The 24483-nt window shown below is 43.0% G+C and overlaps 1 protein-coding gene across 2 annotated transcripts in view; it reads left to right on the top strand.

The window, feature by feature from the left end:
• The window catches only part of FRY (FRY microtubule binding protein), a 225217-nt gene that overhangs the window by 174637 nt on the left and 26097 nt on the right, over positions 1-24483 (top strand). For both annotated transcript variants that reach the window (XM_060234716.1, XM_060234717.1), the window contains exons 44-51: positions 2086-2684; positions 7382-7479; positions 7566-7736; positions 9159-9299; positions 10423-10602; positions 12422-12583; positions 12706-12780; positions 17234-17404. In XM_060234716.1, coding sequence (XP_060090699.1) covers positions 2086-2684; positions 7382-7479; positions 7566-7736; positions 9159-9299; positions 10423-10602; positions 12422-12583; positions 12706-12780; positions 17234-17404 — 1597 coding nt within the window. The remainder of the gene's footprint in view (positions 1-2085; positions 2685-7381; positions 7480-7565; positions 7737-9158; positions 9300-10422; positions 10603-12421; positions 12584-12705; positions 12781-17233; positions 17405-24483) is intronic.

Genomic DNA, 24483 nt, shown 5'->3' with positions numbered 1-24483 from the left:
GCTATTGACTTTGTGGAAAGAAAAATAAAGCTGTTGCTATTGGTGAGGGGACAGAATGCACATATGTGAAGGGGACGGGTAGGCAACCCTTTCTCAGACAGTGGTGATTGCAGTGTTGAGTGGAATAAGGAGTTGCGGGTTTTTTGGCTTACCATTTCTGTTGTATTTCATAGCGGCTTTACTTATTTATTCATACAGCAGAATGAGAGATTTTTTTTCATATAAAAGGCCCGTAAAGGAGGTGATTCTGCTGGAAGCAATGTGGATGTAGACCTGCTGTCTGTTTTTTTTAAATAATCTGTGTTTACAAATCTGTTGCCCAGTCCCTTAGAAAGTGCAAGGCCCCCCTGGTCAAGGCTGCATTGTCCTTTCTCCACCATGACCTCCCCTACAGTGGAAGGCCTGCAAGACATCAGAGGGGGGAGGAGGTTGCCTTTCAGTACCCACAGTGCCTGAGCAAGGCTACTTCACAGATCCTCTTTAAATAGGCCAATCCCCTTCCCTGGCTTGCTTCTTCCCTCTCCCCCTTCACCCAACCAGGTGTGCCCTGAAGCCCTGTCTCAACTGCAGCTACTTCCAGGTTGCTCCCTTTTCCAGGCAAGCCTTTACTATCTGCCTGGCTCCACCTGGCTGCCAAACTTCATTACTGAACCTAAAGTCTGCAGCCCTTCCCTGCCTGTCCTGGATGCCTCCTGGCCCGGCTGCTGCAGCTGCCAGTCAGGTTCATCTCAGCCAAGGTGAGTCACCCCTGCCTGTCCGGGGCAGGTCCTCTCACTAGAGAAGATTCCCTCCCACCCTCCATTTCTAAATATATTGTAGTGATGATTCCAAAGATTTTGTTATCAAAGATTCCTCCAACCCCCATTTAATTCAGCCATATAGAGCATATATTGCAGACAGTTTGGTGTAGTGATTAAGTGTGCGGACTCTTATCTGGGAGAACTGGGTTTGATTCCCCACTTCTCTACTTGCAGCTGCTGGAATGGCCTTGAGTCAGCCATAGCTCTCACACAGCTGTCTGTGAGAGCTCTCTCAGCCCCACCTACCTCACAGGGTATCTGTTGTGGGGGGGGAGGGGGAGGTAAAGGAGATTGTAAGTAGCTCTGAGATTCAGAATGTAGGGCTGGGTATAAATCCAATTCATCATCATCTTCTTCTTCTCCTATTCTGCTTACCAAATAGGCAGTGTGGTCCACCTCTTCAACCCACAGCCCTGGCCACAGATAGGCAGTGTGGTCTGTCCAAGAGTACAAGGCCCAAAGTAAATTTCAAGGTCAAGCCAAAAGTTCCCACTCACAAGCAGAAAGTACAGTCAGGGGTGAATCCAATTAGCAGAGTCCAAGGCCAAGCAACAGGTTCTCAGATTCAGGAGCACAGTTCCAAGGCAGGATTGTCCACTAGCATGCAGACAATGATCCACACTCACCTTGGTCTCACAGCAAGAGTAAGTAACCAGTTTCTTTTCCAGGAGCAACTGGGTTCAGTCATTAAAAGCAGTGCTCTTAGCTGAGCCATCTTTCCTCCTTTTGAGAAGTAGCAAGGCCCAGATCCTGTAAAGACTCATCATTGTAGTCCTTTGCTCCTACAAATCTAGACTTTTCTAAGCTCCAGTGGAAAGGGGTAGCTCTGTTTAAGATTGCACTTGAACAACGTTTGAGTGCAGTGGCACCTTTAAGACCAACAAAGTTTAATTCTGAGAAGAAGATGTATACATACACATGAAAGCCTATTCCCAGAATTAAGCTTTGTTGGCCTCTGTTGCTTCAGACCAATATGGCTGAGATTGCATTGTAATTCTCCTACAAAGTATGAATAGAAGGTGCTTCCCATGGACTCTGTTGGGAAATGCTTTGTATTTGCAGTGGGACTCCACAGTATTGATGTAACTAGGGCATTTGGCCTTGTGAAGCACTGTGTTCCACATAAGATTGATAGAATTCTAATGTCATCCAGTACATAGAAAAAATGTGGAAGTGTAAAACTTCATTTTCTGTGACCTGTCAATCAATTTTTACTTCTTTACTCACTCATTGGAGCTTTGCTTGCTATTACAGATTCATTTTTATTTATTTTTACATTTCTCAGGTCATCTCCAGATTTAACATCAAGCTCAAAACTGACTGCCAGTCGGAAGAGCACAGGCCAGCTTAATGTCAATCCCGGGGCAGCAAGTGGCAATACTACAGAACGTAGTAGGCACCAAAGGAGCTTCTCTGTGCCAAAGAAATTTGGTGATGTGGACCGATCTTCTGATCCCCCTCGCAGTGCAACCTTAGACAGGATACAAGCCTGTACCCAGCAGGGTCTCTCTTCCAAAACTAGAAGCTCCTCTTCTTTAAAAGATAGCCTCACAGATCCCAACAATATTAACAACCCAACCAACCTGTTAGCCACCATCTTTTGGGTCGCTGTGGCTTTAATGGAATCTGATTTTGAATTTGAATATCTAATGGCACTGAGGTTGCTGAATAAGCTGCTTGTTCATTTACCGCTGGATAAAGTGGAAAACAGAGATAAATTAGAAAAGCTACAAGGACAGCTGAAATGGACAGACTTCTCAGGCCTCCAGCAGCTGCTGCTTAAAGGCTTCACTTCCTTGACCACCACTGACCTCACCCTACAGCTCTTCAGCTTGTTGACCCCAGTATCTCGAGTCTCTATGGTGGATTCTTCCCAAGCAATAGGTAGTTTTATATGCATATATCTTTAAATATACTGTTCAATAAAAGCTTTGTTATTGGCTTTGTTATTAAGCAGTGGGCTGTGATTGTTGTAGAGCATCTGCTTGGCATGCAGAAGGTTCCATCCCCAGAATCTCCAGTTAAAAGATCTGGTAGTAGGTGATGTGAAAGATCTCTACCTGAGTAGACAGTACTAACTTTGATGGACCAAGGATCTGAGTCACTATAAGGCATTTTCATGTATTCATGTATGTTCATTTGGCACTTGATTATTCAGAATGCTCAGTTAACAGGCAGTTACCAAGAAAGTAAGCTCCCCTCCTTCACAGCAATCATACCCTTATGTCTTCTGGCACAAAAGCCCCATTTCCACCTCTTCAACTGACCAATTGTTGCTTCTGACAGCTGGTGCTGTGAGCTGATGTCATTGTCAGGTGTCTTCTTCCCCTTCAGCTTTTTTTGCAGCTGTTGGGATCCAGTTCTAGAGGGCTTCTGAGCAGCTGGCCCTGTTGTCTGCCTGGCCTGCTGGTAGGAGTAGCTCAAGTGAAAGGGTAGCATTCCATCAGGCATGGGAGCTTTTGTCAGGGTATTCCAGTGGGATGGGGTTGGGTCTGTTGGAGCAAGAATCTACATAAACCCAGTCTGACAGCTACAGTATGACAGCTGGTGATCTAGCTGCCAGGCTAGGTCACAGTGACCTGATCAGCAGACCGGCTTGAGCCGGCAGAAGCCAAGTGATGCAATCTGCTGAGTCAGCACGGCCAGGATTGGCTGCTTGGACTATATATGATCTGTGTGTGCATCACACAGGTCTCTCCCTGTGAGATGGTGGTTAGGCTAAGCACTTTGTCCGTGGAGGTGATATTGTATAGACTGCACAAGAGAGCACTTGTCGTGTATATATGTTAATACACCTTTTGGCACTAGTTGCACGTGTCGGCCTGATTTTCTTTCCTGAAGCCCTGTGTCGGGCAAGTCATCTCCCTCACTCTGCTACTCCCGCTCCGACAGGGTTATGGGCCCAGGGCGGTTCCGCTGCGCGGAGGAGAGAGTTGAGAGTTGAGCTGACTGTGAGGTTGGAAAGAGCCGGAGGCGAGGAACGCCGGTGAAGGACACAGAAGCACCACCGTTCTCTGTTTGAGAGCCAGAGGGACGTCGGCAGCCAGCCGTGAGGAGGAGTCGGCACGATGGCTCAGCAACAGCTTGGAGTAGCCGTTGAGAAGCTCACCTCAGCCAACTACGCGGTGTGGAGCCTGAGAATGCAACACTACCTCAAGCGTGAAGGGCAATGGCTGTTCGTGAGTAACCCCCCTGCTGACTTATCTCCTGCCGAGACTGTGTTATCGGATAAGGCACTGGCCAACATAGTGCTGTCTATAGGAGATGACCAGCTGGTTTATGTGCGAGGGAAGGACACTCCCAAGGCTGCCTGGGACGCGTTGAGTGCGGTGCATGTTAGCACCACTGCTGGTTCCCTCATGGCCTTGACAAGGAGGATGTTCCGCACCGTTATGCCGGCTGGAGGGTGTGTGAAAGATCACATCAAACGGCTAACGGACTGTTTCGTTGAGCTGGAGGCAAGAGGCAAGACTGTAGCTCCAGACGACAGAGTGTACATTTTGCTGTCGTCGTTGCCACCTGAGTACACTCCCCTGATAACTTCTCTGGAGACGGTGGACGTAGCGACCCTGACCATGGAATACGTCTGTGCCCACCTGCTTGACTTCCAAGAGAGAATTGCGGCCGTGGGCTGTCCGGGGGTGTCGGCCGGGCAGCGTGCTGTTATCGGTGTGTCCGGGAAGACAGCCAAGAATGAGCCAGCTTTTGCTGCTGGCAGGCGTCCGAAGGTGGAGGAAGTGGAGCCGACTGCGTTTGCAGTCCGTCGCTGCTATGGATGCGGGTCGTCGCAGCACCTGCTCCGAGCTTGCCCTGAGAGGGAGAAGAGGCGGGGGCGTGTGCGGCGAGAGCGGAGGACCGCCAGCCCGTGTGAGGAAGCAACCCGGCTGGTCACGTCTGCAGTAGAGAGCACAGGGTCTGCTTGGATTTTAGACTCCGGGGCAACGAGCCATCTCTGCTGCGAGAAGGAGTTGTTGAAAAACATTGACAGTCCTGAGCATAAGTATGTGAGATTGGCTGATGGGACCACTGCCAATTCTGTTTGCTCAGGCAATGTGGAATTTCCTGCACTGAAATGTATGTTGCAAAATGTGTTGTATGTACCCTCACTGCAGTCTAACCTGTTGAGTGTTAGCACACTGTTTGACCAGGGATACCAGGTGAGATTTGAGAAAACCTGCTGCAAAATCCTGGGAGGTGGGGGAAAGTTGCTTGTGACAGGAAAGAGGGAAGGTAAACTGTATGTGGTCCAGAGTGATTGTGCCCAGGTGGCTCAGGTGTCGAATGAGCCTGTGCACAATAATTGTATACATTTGCTCCATAGGAGACTTGGGCACTGCGGATTTAGGGCGTTAAAGAAAACCCTGGAGCTTGTGCCTAGTTTGAAAGTAAATCCTTGCAAATGTTACTTGGATTGCCAGGTCTGCAAGAAGACCAAAAGCAAGGCGTGTGCTGTTGCTAAAGAAAGCTCAAGGGAAAGCACACGAGCCCTGGAACTAGTCCATTTAGACGTTATTGGCCCATTGCCAAAGAGTCTGTCGGGGAGGAGATACTGCTTGGTGGCCACCGACGACCACACGAGGTACGCGTGGGTTTTCACCATGGTGCATAAGTCTGAGGTGTATAAGACATTCACCAAGTGGGTCAAAGCAGTGGAGAGACAATTAGGGGTTAATCTCCTAGCTGTACAAACCGACAGAGGGGGGGAATTCTTATCTAACCAGATGAAACGTTGGCTGGAGAACAAGGGCATTGCCCACCGTCTGACGAACCCGGCAACGCCCCGAGAAAATGGGCATGGGGCTGTATTGCAGAATGTGATGTATTGCATGTTAGAGGATGCACAACTGCCAATGACCTATTGGGCAGAAACCATACATGCAGCTGTTTTTTTGCAAAATAGGGTTTGGTGTAATACTGTGAAAAATGTGCCTTACAGGTTACTGTTGAACAAGACCCCAGATTTGAGTTCTTTAAAAGTCTTTGGGTCACGGGCTCGGGTTGGCATCCACTCCACGAGTAGCGGGGAGGGGGATGTCCGGGCAGAGAGCCTAATTTTTCTGGGCTACAAGCCAAGGGCCAGGTGTTATCGTTTCTGCAATAGCAAAAGCGAGATAACACTTAGTAAGAGTGCCCAGTTCAATGAAGAAAGCAGCTGGCCAAGGTTGCACTCCTTGCAGAAACAATTTGTCCTGCTGCCAAGTAGCGATAACGATGTTGGAGCGCAGCCCAGAACTCCAGCCCAGGAGGTGGCACCCAGTGGGGCTGGAGAAGGTGAGCCGAATGCTGGCACAGAGCCTGACGAGCAGAGTCAGGAGGCAGAGCCTCAAATGCAGGAACTGGAGGTAAAGTGTGAGAGTCAGGAGGTTCAACACCCAATTACAGGGGCAGAGCAACCAGCCCAGGAGGTGGGAACAGAGCAACCCGAAGAAGACAAAGCTGGTCCAAGCACAGGGCCACGGGTGTCTGCCAGGTCCACCAAAGGCCAACGTCCCGCTAGGTACAAGTGTCCCTATGTCACTCTGACTGTCAACCCAGACCCACCCGGATTAGAGGAAATGTTAAAAGAAAAGGCTAAGAAATGGAAAGCCTGGGTGGCAGAGTGCGAGGCAAGGGAGAAGGAGGCTGAAGCCAAGCGTCTGAAAGAGCTGGCTGAACAGGAACACGATGATGTGTTTTACAATCATGATGAGTTCCTGAACGAATTCCGGAAAGGGTTCCGAGCTACGTAAATATGAACTGTAATGTCGCTGGTGGACATGTATGTAAACTGTGTAAAGTGTTTTGGTGCACTGGGTTTAAATAGATTAGGAGGTGTGTTGGAGCAAGAATCTACATAAACCCAGTCTGACAGCTACAGTATGACAGCTGGTGATCTAGCTGCCAGGCTAGGTCACAGTGACCTGATCAGCAGACCGGCTTGAGCCGGCAGAAGCCAAGTGATGCAATCTGCTGAGTCAGCACGGCCAGGATTGGCTGCTTGGACTATATATGATCTGTGTGTGCATCACACAGGTCTCTCCCTGTGAGATGGTGGTTAGGCGAAGCACTTTGTCCGTGGAGGTGATATTGTATAGACTGCACAAGAGAGCACTTGTCGTGTATATATGTTAATACACCTTTTGGCACTAGTTGCACGTGTCGGCCTGATTTTCTTTCCTGAAGCCCTGTGTCGGGCAAGTCATCTCCCTCACTCTGCTACTCCCGCTCCGACAGGGTCACTTCAGTTTCCTCTGAGTAAGGGGTGGGGCAGAGCAATAAACTTGAGTATCCAGAACATTTGATTAACCAGCAACCTCTGTTGTTCATGAATGCCAGATAACATGCTTTCATTTTAAATCTATTCATTTGTCTACATTCAATATTAAACCATCTATTAAAATATGTTATTTAGTTTGTGCATATGATAAACATTTTCTTACTGTCCTGGGAATGGAAAAGGGAACCATATATAAACTAATGATCAGTTGCTTGTGTGTTGTGTGCATTTTGTTAATTTTGAAATTCCTTTATTTAACAACAACATACAAGATAAAATCTGTAATATTCATGCTTTCTTGAACTTTCACTTTTTTAAACACCAGGATTCCCGTTGAATGTCTTATGCCTCCTGCCTCATTTAATTCAGCATTTTGACAATCCTAATCAGTTCTGCAAGGAAATAGCAGAGAGGATCGCTCAGGTATATTTGTTTTTAGTAGCAAATATTATTAAGCCTCAAATTTACTTTCAGCTTGTTCTTAACATAGTTTGATTTTCATATATTAGGTTTGTCTAGAAGAAAAGAACCCAAAGCTGTCAAACCTTGCGCACGTCATGACCCTTTATAAAACACACAGCTATACAAGAGATTGTGCAACATGGGTCAACGTTGTTTGCCGTTACCTTCATGAAGCATTTGCTGACATTACTCTAAATATGATTACGTATTTGGCTGAGGTATGTTTTTACTTTTAATTGTCTTTGAACTAGTTTTCTGAAGTACTAAGTTCAATATGATAGTCTTGGGACAGCATTATATAAATATTTTCTCTCATTGTCCCGGCCTCAACTGGAAATTAGCAGTGACTTTGTTTGAGAAAGTAAAAATAAATATATGTGAAAAATTGTGTCAGACTGGAATCAGGAAGTGTGGTTCATATAATGAGTCTGAAGTGAGTGTAGTACCAATTAGGACAAAGTGAAACCTGCCCCACCTCCTGACTGCTGGTATTCCAAGGAGATCTATTGGCAGCAGAGGAGAGGACTTGCAAGAATGAGCTTAAATTAAGGAGGAAGATACTGGCTGGATATTAGGAAAACCCCTTTTTACAGTTACTTTTTACAGAGTGGAATCAGCAGCTACCTAGTGAGAGGAGGGGATGAGCTCCCCCTCACTGGTAGTCTTTAAGCAGCGGCTGGAGGGGAGGGGGTGCCAGTATGTAGCCTCGCCTACGGCACCAAAAAGCCTGGCACCAGCCCTGACTAAGAACATGTCTCCTAAGGCTTTATGATAAATTAAATTCCTCAGTTGAAAATAGTTACCTGTTTGAGTCTCTATTATCCAGAATTTTTTCCATTTGTTAACAAACAGTTTGCATGTTACTATTATCTGCTGACATCTCTAAACCAAATATACATCACTCTGCCAAGAGAAGTATGAACTTACCTTGTATTATGCGGGGGAAGTGAGGGGAGCACTACCTCTGGGAACTGCTCACATAGGTTTCTGTTGCTAGGATAATTTACATGGAAGAGCCCTCAGTAAAAAAAGCATCTCAGTCTGCATAGTCTGTTGTTCTATCTTATTATATCACCTTGTTGTTTCATGCTTGTTCCCTGCCAAGTTTTTTCATCAGTATCTTGTTAAATTATTTTCAGACCAGAGCTAGTGAATGCTATGCTCACTGAATTCCATATCACATCTTCCATCAGCAGAATTTCTAACTGTTGTGTGCTATGGACTCTAATCCAGGGGCCCTCAACCCTTTTAAGCTTGTGGGCTTTGGAATTCTGACATAGCATGGTGGGCACAAAACTGCAACCGCAGGAGGTGGAGCTAGCTGCTGCAGTTACCTCATCTTCACTTCAAAATAGGGAAACCAAAAACAGATCCATCAAAACTTCTGAAAATCTCCTTGAACTTTTAATATATAAACTGTAATGCCAAAATTAAGCACATTTCCCTTTGTAACAGCAGATATATTTGTTTCCTTTGTGCCTTGCCATCCAACTACTAACCAGGGCCAACCCTACTTAGTTTCCGAGTGCTGATGTGAACAGGCTAGTTAGGTCACAGTATTCATGGTTATAGTGTCTTTTTATTTGAAAAGGATTTTGAACTCACTTTTTAAAAATATATATATATATTTTTCCAAACAGCTTCTGGAAAAGGGGCTTCCCACTATGCAGCAGTCACTTCTGCAGATAATCTACAGTCTTCTTAGTTATATGGACCTGTCAAACATTCCAGTAAAACAGTTTAACATGGAAGTGCTAAAGACCATTGAAAAATATGTGCAGGTAAATTTTGTATACAAAGATGTGACTAAAATGTTAAATATTTGCCTAAATTATTAGGAATAGTCTTTTTTTTTCTTTGCCTAATATCTTGGTGATACTGTTTGGCTTATACAGAATATGTTTACATGATTATTGTATAATCAGGGATGGAATTAAGTCCAAATACTTCTCAATGCCAGGGTTAGGAGCATTAGCAGAACGCCTTGGTCTCTGTGTCCTGTGTGTTGGCTTTCCAGGGCAACTGACTGGTTGCTGTGAAACAGGTTGCTAGAGTAGATAGACCAGTGGGCTGATCCAGCAGTGTTCTTCTTTTGTTCTTAAGTCCAAAGTCTACAGTTAGAATCGTTATGGGATTCTAGCACATGTTCATACATTTACTTAGTGTTCATGATTTATGACACTTCAAATACCTGAAGAATTTTTATGCAAAGAAGAGGTAGCAGAGGTGAGTGGGACTATGGGAAAGGAAACCCGAAAATGTTAGACTCCAAAGCCATCCATTGAGTGCTATCCCTTGACATTCTCTGAGTCTTATTCAACCACTGTGCCATCAGAATGATACATAGCAAGAAGGATACAGAAAAGAACTCATAATATGTAAGAAATCCAAGCATATTTGAAGCATTACAGGCTCTTCATGAATTCTGTGAACAACAATGTTCTACAAGAAAAAAAAATCACCAGAACAAATCTCAGGTTCTTCGCCAAATATTGCCCATATTTTCGCACCCCCCCCCCCCCCATACAATGAATGTTAGAAATCAAAAGCGAGTGTCAGGATGCCAAGTTCTGTGTCAAATAGCAATATTACAGAAAGGAAATGCAATGTGGTTTCACTCTTCTTTACTGAGCTGGAGAATAATGCATGCTCCGGAAGGTTAATAATGTACTGCAGTACTGTTCCAATTTAATTCTCAGTGTGATCTCTACGTGTATATATATGCTTATATCTATTTTGTCAAACGCATATTACATTTCAAACAAGTACTGTAATGGGCCCCCAAGCATATTATAATTATATGTATTAATATATCATTTTTTTAGGTAGTATTTAAATCATATTACAGAATTAATGTCCACTCATGTATAACTTGGTGCATTTTTTCTCAACTTTTGTTTCCAGAGTGCTCATTGGCGAGAAGCCCTAAATATACTAAAGTTGGTGGTGTCCCGCTCTGCAAGCCTGGTTTTGCCTTCCTGCCAGCACAGTGAGCTTTCAAAGATAGAAATACATCGTGTATGGAATAATGCATCCAAGGAACTGCCTGGGAAAACTTTAGAATTCCATTTTGATATTTCTGAGGTACTGCATTTTTTCACAATGAACATGTGTGTTTCTATGGAAGCTCCCACAAAATTTTCTATCAGTAGAACATCTCTATGCACTCCCCCATAAACCAGTAGGATGGAAGAGGTATTGCATCCTTTGTACCTAGTGTGGCAGGTAGAATCACACCACAACTCAGGGGGTTGTGCTCTGTATGCAGAAGGTCCCAGGTTTTCTGATTTCTAGTTAGAAAGGATCAATCAAGGCAGATGACTCTAAAAGATAAGTAGAAATAAACCTCGAAAAGAAATAATAGTTTCTCATAATACGCCTTATTCTCTAGCTCCATTTGTTCCTAGTACAGTACTTATAAGATGCTCTGGGTCTACAAACCAGCAAGCAAATAACCACACTGCAGTGTCAAGACCTCAGATAGGGTTACCAAGTCCACTTCAAGAAATATCTGGGGACTTTGGGGGTGCAGCCAGGAGACACTGGGGGTGGAGCCAGGAGCAAGGTTGTAACAAGCATAACTGAACGCCAAAGGGCATTCTGGCCATCACATTTAAAGGGACTGCACACCTTTTAAATGCCTTCCCTCCATTGGAAATGAAGGATAGGATCACCTTTGGGAGCTCATAGAACTGGACCCCTTGTTCCAATCCTTTTGAAACTTGAGGGGTATTTTGGGGAGAGGCGCTGGATGATATACTGAAAATTTGGTGTCTCTATCTAAAAAAACAGCCCCCCTGAGCCCCAGATAGCTGCAGATAAATTTTCCATTATTTCCTATGGGAATTGTTCTCCACAGGAAATAATGGAGTGCCCACCAGACACTTCCCTCCCCTCCCCCTGCTTTCTGATGACCCTGAAGTGGGGGGAAGGCTTCCAAACTGGGGGATCCCCTGCTCCCACCTGGGGACTGGCAACCCTAACAATCAGGGCTTTTGAGAATACCCCACAGGCCTCCAGACAAAGATTTCCTTTGGGTCCTCCTCATAGCATCCAAACCCAACCCAAACATCATGTGAGAGCAAATAGCATCACTTGCTCAAGTCCATGGGCCCTCAGGGTGACCCGGGACCCAAGAATATGGTCTCCTTAGTCTTCTCCTTTTGGCAGCCTTTCTGGCGGATGGGGGGAACAGCCTATCATATATCAGTTAATGTAGTTATATCAATCTTAGTGTTTCCTTTTTCAGTCCTAGGATTGTAAAAATGTCCAAGTATAACAAATATGTTGATTCTTGGATAGAAGGGAAGGAATAAGTAACATTTTTTGGAAAATAAAAGGAAGTAAAATAGTTATATTGTTAATTTTTTCCATAAACCTGAACTATTAGCCATACTTTTCAATATAGTGTGACTTAGTCATTAAAAAACAGTGTTGAATTCCCTCTCTGATGCAGGTAGTGGCTACGAGAATTTACAGTGCAATTCTAAGAATCCTTTCCTGCAAACAGGGCTTTTTTTTTAGCAGTTCCAGCTGGCTTGGTGTGTCCTAATAGGCAAATAAGTTTCTGCAGAACTTTTTCTTAAAAAAACAAAAACAAACCGCTTTGCAAAACAATGGTGACATAAGGGGGTGTGCCCTGATATGCAAATTAGTTCCTGCTGGCTTTTTTCTACAAAAAAGCCCTATCTGGGAATAAGCCCCACTGTATAGACTTGACTGCGATTCTGAGTAGATCTGCTTATAGGCTGTCAAATCTCAGTTCAACCAAGACTTTCTGGTGGCCTTGTTCCCTCAGCCAAGGGAGAAATTACAATATGGTTGCAAAACTTTACTGAGACAATTTATGAGAAATACTTTAAATGGCTCAATATTCTGTTTCAGTTGTTGTTTTTCTTTTAAGACTCCAATTATTGGGCGACGATACGATGAACTGCAGGGATCTTCAGGTCGGGATGGAAAATCGAGAATAATGCCTGTCACACGTAGTACCTCTTCAACCTCTTCTGGGTCTAACTCTAATGTCCTTGTTCCTGTTAGCTGGAAGAGACCTCAGTATCCTCAGGTAAAACTCCCTCTTTGTTGCTGGAATGGAGCCTTATTCTTAAAAATAGTAGACAGCCATCTTAAATGCTTTGTTATATATAGGTCATTGCTTAAAATTTCTCTTCCTTTTTATTTTTAAAGAAAAGGACAAAAGAAAAGTTGGTCCATGTCCTTACTCTTTGTGGTCAGGAAGTTGGCCTCAGCAAAAACCCTTCAGTAAGTATCATGCTTCTTATAGCAGTTTTGAATAATTAATTTAAATGCCAGTTCTAATATCTTCCATTTGCCTGAGATGGTAAACTCTTCTGTAATTAGCAGTGTTTTATGTTTCATGGCCAAAATACAGGTAATAGAAAATCCTGTAGAAATAATGCACTACCATTTCAAATTCGAATGGAATGTCAAATATCCGACCCATTGGCCTGATACGGACCCCAAAGGGTTTCTATGTGGCCCTCCATGGTCTGCTTCCTTCTCCCTCTCTCCTGCTTCTGTTGTCGCCTTTTTTTCTCTCCATGGGATTGAGACAGCCAAGCAAAGCAGCCTCCCCACTCTTTCCCTCTTCCCCCTCCCTCTTCCCCAATCAAAGCTCAAGCTGTGCCAGGTTCTCTCAATCACACAGCAGAGCTACAGAGCCAAGCTCCTCCATTGGCTGAGGCTCCTCCCTCCCTCTCCCTTGGGAAAGAGGGAGACACTGCTTTCCTCTGTTGCCTTAAAGCACCTTTAAGACCAACACAGTTTTGTTCCAGGTAAGTAAGAGTTTTTTGCCTTGCCTCTCTCTCTCTCTCTCTCTCTCCCTACCTCCCCTTCTCCCTCTCCCTTTCTCTGGTTAAGCTGGGCTTTCCTGGGTGCAACTGAGTTCCCTTCTCCTTTTCACTGTATTCATGCCCTCATGATCCAATCTTTCTCAGTAGGAAAGCATAGTTCCTGACCAGCATAGTAAGCAGTTTATGTACAAAAGCTCACAATGCCCAGGCATTTCATGTTTTTCCCTGGGTCCTAGGGCCCAGTGCATTGACCATGACATTTCTGTAATGAATAGCAATAAATCAGAAGTAAGTTTGCAACTTATAGATACAAACCTGAGCAGCATACTAATTGATACAGCACAGACATTATCTCCAGATTTTGATGCAATAATTCAGAGCAAGTGCTGTCAGTTATCAGAGACTGCAACATAAAATATTGGAAGAGTGCTAATGTTTGAAGCATGTTTTATTTTAAGGATTTTTTTTAAAAAAAACTTTGTGTTTATGCCCTTTATAAAGTTTACATCTCTGCTATCTGACATTACGTTTCATGACACACATGGCCTGGCCAGACAAGGTCTCATATGTAGTTTATTTTAAAATTGTGCAGAATTAATACAAGCGCAGTGAACAGTGAGAATAAAAATAACAAAGCAGTAAGTCTAAACTAAGAAGTGTCCCAAAGTCAGATGTAATTCAGACACAAGGTGAAATTATAATGAAAAATCTTCCCTTTTTGCCCAACAAGCTGTGTTGGCCTCATTCTAATCAATCAATCAAATGTAAAGCAAATGATGTCACAACCATCAGGTCTGTTGCTAATTAGGTGATCTGACCAATCAGATGAGTTTGCCAGTTAACCCAAACACCCTGCATCTTCGTTGGCTTCAATTGAACGAACACCTTCTCCCACCCATGTGTTCAGGTGCTAATGAGATGGTATGCACCCTTCTAAATTCTTGAAACTGCCAGGTCTATTGGTGTGATCAACATCTAGGTTATCTTTCATCCCCCTTATCTAAGTCTTTAAAGTTACAAGCAGTTTGAGCTATGTTTCAGAGAAAGAAACTTCTATTTTTTCTAGGCCTCACCCTGAGCCATTGTTTGAATTGAATGAGAAACTGGTTTAAAAGCTCAGTTTTCAGAAGATTTTTTTTTCTAAATTATACCCTGAAAAGCATCCAACAGTCACTTAATACCTTTTGCTATGAACACTAAAGGCTTGTTTTTACCAATCAGGACATTATTAGTTTATCTTCTGTGTAGCTATATATTCTGTAGTCCTGACCCCTTTGCAGATAGTGAAATCTGATTAACAGGACCAGGTAAAAAAAGCAGAAGAGGTTTCTGCAAGTATCATTCTGCAACTATACAGAAAAATATGACACCTCCCTTTTGAGGTAGCATGAGATTTCAGGCTCTACTCCTGTTTTCTTTGCCACCAACTGATCTGTAATGTGTCCCAGCTGCAATTCACAGTTTCCTTTGGGGAGGGACTTTTACAGAAACAATAGAGCCTTGGGTGATAGGCTGCTCCATGCAATCTGACGAATTAGCATCAACTGAGCAGAGAGACGTTAGAGCTGAATTCTGAGGAAGAGATTTTCATTCAGAATTCAGCCCTGACAGAGAGCAGACAGGAGAACTGAGGAAAGTTGGCAAGGATGAGTAGGTAGTTAGATGGAGGCTGTCATTTGGACCAAGAAAAGGGATAGATCTTCAAGAGAGAGAAGGAATTTCTCTATCCAGATTAAACAGGGAGTTCTGAAGACTGCAGAAATCCCTGCTCTGGTTTAGTTAGAAACTGTCTTTAGAGACCTTAAGAATCAGTTTAAAAACTCAAGACAAGTACTGATGTTTCAAGAGAAGGGGTTTGGGAACTGGAAAGAGTGTACCAGCCTTCTGGGAACGAAAGTCAGAGAATACTCAAAGTATACTGGAGTGTTTGGGGAAACACTGGAACAAGAGCTAAAAATTTAAGTAACTGTAAATTTAGTCAACCTAAAAATTTAAGTAACTGTAAATAGCTTAGGAAACTCTCATTAGCTTGAAACATAGGTTTACCAAGTCTTGCCTTGGCTTTGGCAGGGGAATAATTCTTGCATGCACAGAGCGTGTATGGCACAATGATGTCACCCTGAAGTGATGTCATCATGCTGGGCATGTTGCACCAGGAATGCTCTAGGATTCAGGTAAAAACTCTATGGTACCATAGAGTTTTTACCCAAAGGTAAAATGATGACGTCGCTTCCAGGTGATATCATCGCACTGGGCACATCACGATGATGGAGCTCTTTGGGAGTTGAGTTCCCCTTGACAGCCCCCAAACCAGGGTATCCCCCACCCCCAGCAGGAGCTTGGCAGCCCTATTGATGTCCATGGATGTACTGGTTTTACCTCAGAAATTTCAACATCTGACTTTCCCCCTTTATGTTGAATAGCACATTTTGTTAATTTGGAATATAAAAATTGTCTTGAGTTCCATTAAAATTAAATGGGACTCCAAATCCTACCCTCAGGTTCCTGGGCTGAGCAAACAACCAAAATATTATATTTTGACAGGGTGGGACAGCCAGAGCTCTTCAGGAAAGAAGAGAACACATTATTAGGGAACCTGGTTCACTCAGACAGGGGAATAAAAAAAGAGGGAAAATCTTGCCTCTGAGAGGAGGGAAGTGGATGGGGGTGTTATAGCAGAAAAGTATAGAAAATGAAGATCCTGTTTCCTAGTGCTCTTAGATATTGCTCTAAACACGCATAGCATCATCTGTTACTGTAAGAAACATGTGAATGACATTTTCTTTAGTAACAGTGGCCCTGGAACATTGTCATACATGCTTTAGAGTTTCTGGGGCCTAAATTAGTGGACACATCCTGGCACATGTGCTGTGGTAGGTATTACTTGCTGGTAGTAAGTCTGGATAAGTTAAGAAAGGGAAGGGAATTATGAGGATGGGTCTGTGGGGATAGGGAGCAGATGGAGCCACACTTTCTAGGGCCTGGATTAAAGAAAGATCTTAAAATCCAAAATAGATCTGGGGGAGAGGGTCCTATAAAACTGAGTATCTTCACAACCAATTTGGGGGTCCTGTCATCACCACACCAAGCACCATTTTAAATATATGTTTTGAATCTCTGTAAAAAAAATAATAAGGTGAGTTTGAAACAAGATGTATTGTAATTATTAATTCTGCTGCATTATTATTAATTGTGGTTTTCCCCCGCTGATGTGATTCGTCAGTATTTTTTGATCCTGTTGCAGACCTCTTGTGCTCTGCCTTCTCTTTTCATCAACAGACAGCATGTTAAAAACTGATAACAAATATGGATACAACTGTACGGTACAATTAGAAAAACAGATGTTTCAGACTGGGTATATCCTTTTGTTTCTTTTGTGTTAGCCTATTTATATCCTAAATCTCTGACGATTTAAGACACACTAGAAAACTGTTCTATACAAGCCTCACTTACTTCAGTAGGAGCTGCTCAATAGTGTTTAGGTGTATAGTGATAAAAAAAAATTGTTTTTAAAAAAACAACAACCAAAAGAGCCAAAACTTGAAAACATCCTACTTTATCTGCAAGTTTGGGAGGAGGGGCAAAATATACCTTCATTCTTTCTGCAGTCGCTTTTCATTTCCATAAATGCCTGTAACCACCAAGGCAGCATGAATCTGCAGCCATTAAGAGGTAGCTTGGACGTGTTCCTGCAGCACAAAGTTGTGCCTTTGTACAAGTTTAATCTGAAGGCACCTGTCCAACATAAATAATAAAAAAGAACCTTCTAAAAATACTCATGAGAGGAATTAGGTGTGTACCGAAAACACAGTCCATTAGACTTCTGCTAGCAGAGTCACAGAGAAACAGTTTTTAAAAGAAACATTCCTTTGATTCCCCCCCATCCCCACACACACTCTTAGGTAATTTTTTCTTCATGCGGTGATTTGGATCTGATTGAGCACCAGACAAGCCTGGTGGCTTCCGAGGACGGAGCACGCGAGCAAGAGAACATGGACGATTCAAACAGTGAGCAGCAGTTTCGAGTCTTTAGGGATTTTGACTTCCTTGATGTGGAACTGGAGGATGGGGAGGTACGGTACATTCTCTCTATAAAAGAACTTTACTCTTGCCTCAAAATAAGCCACGTTTTAACTATTCTCAAGCATAATATAACATTCTGTTTCTATTTTAAGCAGAAGTGTAACTAAGCAACTGTAAAACTTGATTTTGAATGAACTTTTTTCCCCAGGATGTTTACAGTGTTAATGCAGTAGCCTAAAGCTGGCAGGTTACCACACCCTTCCTTACTCCCAATGTAGTTTTTGTTGCTGTTGTTACTCATAACTCACTTTAATGCACTCTGCAGAAGCATTCCTGGAAGGCTAAAGCTGAACTTCCTAAAGAACGACACAGATACTGCAGTTCCATATATTAAAAACTTTTAAAAGAGTATGTTGAAATATCTGCTGTGCTAAACTGTTAAAATATGCAAGATTTTAATTTACACAGGTTATGCAGCAGAATTGTTTTAAATTAATCATTTTCATTAGTGACATTCTTGAATTCTAAGGGCACACATATGTTCCAGCATTCCACAGATGAAAATAGGAACACACAGCACCCCAGTTCCCACACCAAAGTGGCGAATCCCCCAGTTTCACATAATTGAGAGCTCTATTCAGTGTGCTTATGCTGTCTTCATTTAGTTTGCAGTAGTACTGTTTTGATAGTCAGAAGGATGGAGGGTTGCCACTTGAGAGTAAAGATACACAGGAGGACTGTAGGTGCCCTACAGTCTCTTATGATTGGTTCAAAATGAGCCTCACTGGCATGACAGCTTATGCCCTTAATGCTAATGCATATGTCTCTGTTTATATGCATTAAAAACAAGGTGCATTAACCCATCCCACAGAGAAACCCTGGCAAAGTAGTTGAGCCTTGAAAAATAACAACTCTAGCAGTTTACACTAACATATATTTAACATGGTATATTTAACAAGGCAAAAGTGATGGGCATCTCAAAACAGAGGTCATCTCTGGTTAACAGGAAGAGCTGTGCATCTCTGTGTAGCATGAAACTGATGAAGTCACCAGCACTTAAAAGCCCCGAAGCAGTTTCTACACCACTCTGCTGTTTGTGATTTCATCAGCTCTTCAGAGAGCAAAACAGGAGCCTGAGGACATGTAATCAGGTCTTGGCAGGTAAAAGCCTGTGTCAGTTCATCTTTAAGTGGAGCTGCTGCAAGGGCATATTATTCAGCTGACATCATGTACTTGAAGGGCATGGAAGATCTTGTTTTGTTATATTTTTTATGAATGTACTTTACTGGTATCACAGATGTATTCCATCTGAGAATTTCATTTGGAGGGGAAAAGATCATATTTAGGTTGCCTGGATTGTGATCCAGCAACATTGTGCCCCACTCCCATATCTACTTCTGCACAGCAGAAGAGCCAGTGAATAGCAGGAAAGGCAAACAGGACCGGAAATAAAGAGAAGTTCAGAGGGGCATTCTTATCTGTCCAAGTACTTTCATGTCACATACTGCTGCAGTATGCTGTCCCCCTTCTTCTGTGGCCACCTCCAAAATGTAAATTACTCTCTAGCATGGCCCAAACTAACCTGGAGAGTGTCAGGAAAGAAGAATGTGAGAGAAGTGAGAAACAGTAGTTCTGGGATCAGATATTGCTACAGCCAATTTAGACATGATGTCTGACTGTCATGGGGACTGGCCTTCTTCCCTACACTGTGCGGTTTTCCTGGCATGGAAGTGGCCCCAAGCAGGGATGGACTGGCCATTGAGCTTGCCGGGAAATTTCCCAGTGGGTCACTGGCAGGCAGGAGCAAGCAATGTCAAGCCCCAGCAACTCTGCTGGTGCCTCAGGGGCCACTTGGCTTGGATGCTTCAGTGGCCACAAAGTTCGGTATCTGTTTTCTCTGGGGCCATTTAAACTTCTTAGTCCACCCCTAGCCCCGGGAGTGTTATTTGCCCCTTGTGGGGCTGCATGTGCAGAACTGAGTGTGACTTTTAATTTAAAGAAAAACAAAACAGGATCAGGATTCTGGCACTGAAGCAAGAAAAATCACCTTTTGCTCTCATGCCATTTGTCAGGAAGGAATTGTGTGTGTGTGTGTGTAACCTCAGTCTAAGCAAATGCAGACATAAAATTTCTTAAAAGCTGAATGTGTGATCCTCTTATTAACTTAAGGAATACAGTTTTTCTTTTTTTGAAAAAAAATGGGGAAAGCATCTTCCTTTGTTATGGGAGACAACAGCAGTTAATGAGTCTATATTGTGGCCTAATGCTCTGGGAAAGGGTCTGGCAAGTGACCCGAAGTGCCATTCACTGATTCATCTGAAAGCTCTTTTGCTTCTGTTTTTGTGAACTGGAGGGTTGGGCAATTTTTTTTTCCTGGGCTGGCAAGTTATGAATGAAGATAGATCATAACCGGTGTTTATGACCCTGCTGTTTGCAGGCATTTAAAATGTAGCTCAACCAAACATACTGGCTCAGAAATAAATCCTACAATAATCAAAAGAACTTACTAAAATGTCAAATGTTTAAGCTTGGTGGTGCCAGAACTGGAAAGAATTAATATCTGTTGGGCAGAATGCATTCAGAAAGTTTGATGAAACAGAATGAAAAATGGTCTCTCGTCCTCAGTAAAATTTAGGATTGTACTTAGGGTTATATTTACGATTGCTGTTTACACATAACTATATTGTAAGCCGTGATTCATATAGCACTTTTAAGGCAGTGTAGTTTGAATACATGAAGCTGGCTTATACCATTGGTCCACTAAGGTCACTATTGTCTACTCAAACTGACAGTAGTTCTCCAGGGCCTCAAACAGGTCTTTCACATCACCTACCACCTGATCCTCTTAGGTGGAGATGCAGGAGGTTGAACCAGGGATCTTCAGCATACCAAGCAGATGCTCTATCTCTGAGCCATAGCTTCTCCCTCCCATTTTGTCATCTTCTGGACATGGATCAGGTGACACTGAGGGTGTGGGAGGGAGATACTTGTGAATTTCCTGCATTGTACAGGGGTTTGGACTAGATGACCTTGGAGGTCCCTTCCAACTCTATGATTCTGTGATTTTACAGTGGGTTGAAACCTAGGATACTGCAAGGGGAAGGCTTGCAGATCTTTTTGGCTTTCTGGCCTCCCTGAGCTTCTTGTGATTCTAAAAAGCTGACACCAACTGAGGAATCCTAATGGTGAAAATTCCATAGGATGATGAGTAGAATTGCCACCCTCCAGGTAGCACCTGGAGATTTCCTACTGTTACCAAGTTGAACAAGATCTGTTCCCCTGGAGAAAATTGCGGTTTTCAAGGGTGGACTGCTGAGATCCCTCCCCTTCCCAAATCCACCTCCAGAGTATCCACCCTTAAATCTCAGGGTATTCCCACCAGAGCCAGTAACCCTATTGCTAAGCACTGTCCCCCAAGTCTCCTGTTATTTCCTGAGCTGGACCTGGCAATCTTGATGTTGAGACAAAATCTTCCCCATTCTGTCTTGTGACAAAGGACAGGATGGGTCCATTCAGTTCTCCCTCATTACAACCCCATGTATCTCAAGGCAATTTCTCCATAATGCCCCTCCAGCACTCGGCATCAGCATTTTGGGGGACTCAAGGGACTCTCAGGAGGAGAAGGTGGGGAAGGTTTGTTTCACATCTAGCCACTGTGAATTGTAGGATCTATCCAAATATCCGTTGAGATTATCCCTCATGCAGAATTTAAAGGTAAGTGATAGAATACATGTTCTGGAGCCAAATGCATGAAATGCATATTCTCTCCAGTTGTGGGATGCCTGGAATCTCTCTGAAGGCTAGTGATGGGAACGATCTCTGCTTGAGATCTTGGCCAATTGAAGACAATAGCAGGCCACGTAGATAAATAAACTGAGTCAGTGTCAAGCAGCTTTCCATGTCCTTGTAGCTCTCTATTATTTTTGTTTTAGAAATGGGAAACTGAATCACATGAAAAGAATCACTTAGGGGGCTGAAGAATAGCAGGCTTGGGCAACTGCAGAAAATCGGCCCACTGTCCAGTGTTAGCTATTTCATTGTGACACGCCAATAATTCTAAAGCTGCATGGAGCAGCCGTTAGGTCTTGGCAAAGAAGCATTGGTCTGTAGTAGTTGCTGGAAGATGTTGTATGACAACCATAAAACATGATAATGGATAAATAAATTGAAAGATTTTCTGGTAAGGTTCCATTTTTCTGGAAAGGGTTGCCACCCAGATAATATTAAAGAGCCAGGGTGCCTAATATGGCCTTAATGTCACTGGCTGACTTTTAACGGGACTCAGTATTTTCACAGTGACTTATTTTAGAGTTGTAGGACTTCCCAGCAGGCCAGAAACACACTTGCTCATATGCAGCAAGAAATTGTGTACTTCGATGTTGTCTCTGCTCTGTTTCCTTAAAAGAGATTCAAAATTCAACTTTGTTTACTTTTGGGGGAAAAGATATTACCTTTAATTTAATTGGTAACCTGCTGGCTGCTTTTTAATAATAGTTCTGGACTGAGTAGAGTTACCCATCCGCTGGCAGAGGATGGAGCGGTAGCATTGCTAGATCCAGATTGGGAAACTCCTGGAGATTTGAGGATTGAAACTGAGGAGAACAGGGACTTCAGTAGGGTACAATGCTATAGAGTCTTCCTCCAAAGCATAAATTTTCTCCAGGGGAACTGATCTCTGTAGTCTGGAGATGAGCTGTAAATCTGGATGGTCCCCAGGTCCCACCTGGAGGCTGGCATCCTTAGGACTGATTTATCAGCCTCCTGGAAAACATCAGTGACTACAAATGGGTATTACAAATAAACAACTTACATAATGATTATGTATTATAAAACAAAATATAAAAATGACTACAGCATACGGTACATCATGTTAAGAGTTTGTCAGGGATGTTGCACCATTCATCAGTAAGCATCTCTGTGAATTACAGTGTTTCCAGTCTAATTGTCCAATTATCTTAGCTGTCTTTAAAAGATTGGTAGGAGGTTATGGTTTCCTTTTTAACCAAGATTTGAATCTCTCACAATCCTTCTCCCCTGGCTCTATAGTAGGTAAGCATAGCACCTTGCTTACTGCTGCAATAAAAGGAGGAGGAAGGCAGAGAAGAAACACAACTTCTTTGGTTCCCAATATATTGGTACATTACATATTCCTCAAGTTTCAACCTGGCAGACCTAGATTTATGTTACAGCAGCTCTTTTTTATAAGAAACAGAGTCTTTAGCTTTAACTGTATCCATACATTGGCCATAGAGCTTTGTATTGATAATAAGGATAATCAAATGAATTGTATTCTAATTTTTGTCTCAAAAATAATTAGGGTTTCCAGGTCTGTGTTGGAAAATGCCTGGAGACTTTGGAGATGGATCTGGGAGAGGGTGGGACCTCAGCATGGTACAGTGCCACAGAGTCCACCCTTCAAAACAGCCATTTTCTCCAAGGGAGCTGATTTCTGCCAGCTGGAGATCAGTTGTAAAAGTGGGAGATCTCCAGGCCCCACCTGGAGGCTGGCAACCCTAAAACTAATTGCAATTAACTGATCAGGAATTAGAACAATAGTTACTTGAAAGACATGTTGGATCACAGTGCTTTCCATTTTTCTACTGGCCAAAATTCGGGGCTGAGCCAAATATGCCATTCCCCTAAAAGAGTAAAAGTCATCTTAAGGGACTTAACTCCTCACCTTCCACATGGAAAAGGAGATGGTTGCTGGTTTCAAATTCTGAGAAAACCATAGACCACATTTAAAACATACATTCCTGAGAAGAAGTTCACTCTGTACTGGGATGATTGTTTTCAGGATATAAAATCTTCAAAACTGAGATGTATAATGGGAAAAATGTATTCATTTTTAACAATTGCAGTATAATTAGGTAATGCTGTAATGTGTTTCCTGTTATTGAGTCTGACAGCTTTGCCCTAAAATGCCTTTACAAATAATTTTTTCAACAAACAAAAAAGGGGAGGAGGAGCTTCTAGAGTTTGAAAGAAGCAAATTTGTTCTGTTTCAATGATTAACAGTACAGACCTAAGCAGAACTGTACCCTTTTAAGCCTGTTATCTTCAGCGAACTTAGAAGGGTATAACTCTGCTTCAGATGGCACTGTTAATTTAGGCCCCTGTGTTGACTTGAAAGAGCACGCATGCATATATGCACACACACTGTGTTAAAATTGCAAACTCTGGGTTGGGAAGTTCTAGAAATTTGGGTGTGGAGCCTGAGATTTGGGGAGGAGAAGGACCTCAGCAGGGAATAGAGTCCACCCTCCAAAGCAGCCATTTTCCCCCAAGGGACCTGATCTCTGTAGCCCAGGGTTGCCAGCTCTGAGTTGAGATATGCCTGGAAGATTTTGAGGGTGGAGCCTGGGGAAGGAAGGGACATTAGCAGTATATGATGTTATAGAAGCCACTTTCCAATGCAGCCATTTTCTCCAGGGGAACGGATCTCTGCTGTTGAAGATCAGTTGTAATAGCAGGATCTCCAGTCCCCACCTGGAGTTGGCAACCCTACTGAAATCTGGAGATCAGTTGTAATACTAGAAAATTTCTAGGTCCCATCTGGAGTTTGGCAACTCTTTTATATGTAAGAACCCAGCTGCTGTGAAAGTCATTATCATATATTTTAGGCAGGAATAAATTTATTCATTTGGTAGCTTTAAACTACACTGTAGGACAAATGTTTATAAGAGTATGTTTAAATTAAGTATGTTTACAAATACTTTTCTTTATTTGTTTCCTGCTTGTTATATCTGCTATTCAGGAACTTCAGGTAAGATAATGCTATTTGAACTCACATGTGCTAGTGGATGTAATGCTTTGTTGTATTCTGTGATATATTCTGTCTCTTTCAGTGTGCGCATATATGTGTATGAAGGATTTGCTGCCTGATACTATGATATAGAAGTGTTTTAATATTCCAGAAAGCTGATAAGTAGTTCAGTTGTTACTTCTGCTATAATGCCTGAAGTGCAATTCATGGATTTGGTACATGGTAAGATCCATGAATTCCAGAAGTAATTTTTTGCTTAATATGAACATGAGTAACATCCCTATGCTGCATTCCACAAATTATAAGAAAAAGCTGTAAAGGGATCGTTTGTGCATCTGCTTTCCCCACCTTTTTGTCATTTAT

The sequence above is a fragment of the Heteronotia binoei genome, chromosome 3 (assembly GCF_032191835.1).
Source record: "Heteronotia binoei isolate CCM8104 ecotype False Entrance Well chromosome 3, APGP_CSIRO_Hbin_v1, whole genome shotgun sequence".
Lineage (NCBI taxonomy): Eukaryota > Metazoa > Chordata > Lepidosauria > Squamata > Gekkonidae > Heteronotia > Heteronotia binoei.
Note: the sequence above shows the minus strand (reverse complement) of the source record. Positions and strands in the feature narration are given on the sequence as shown.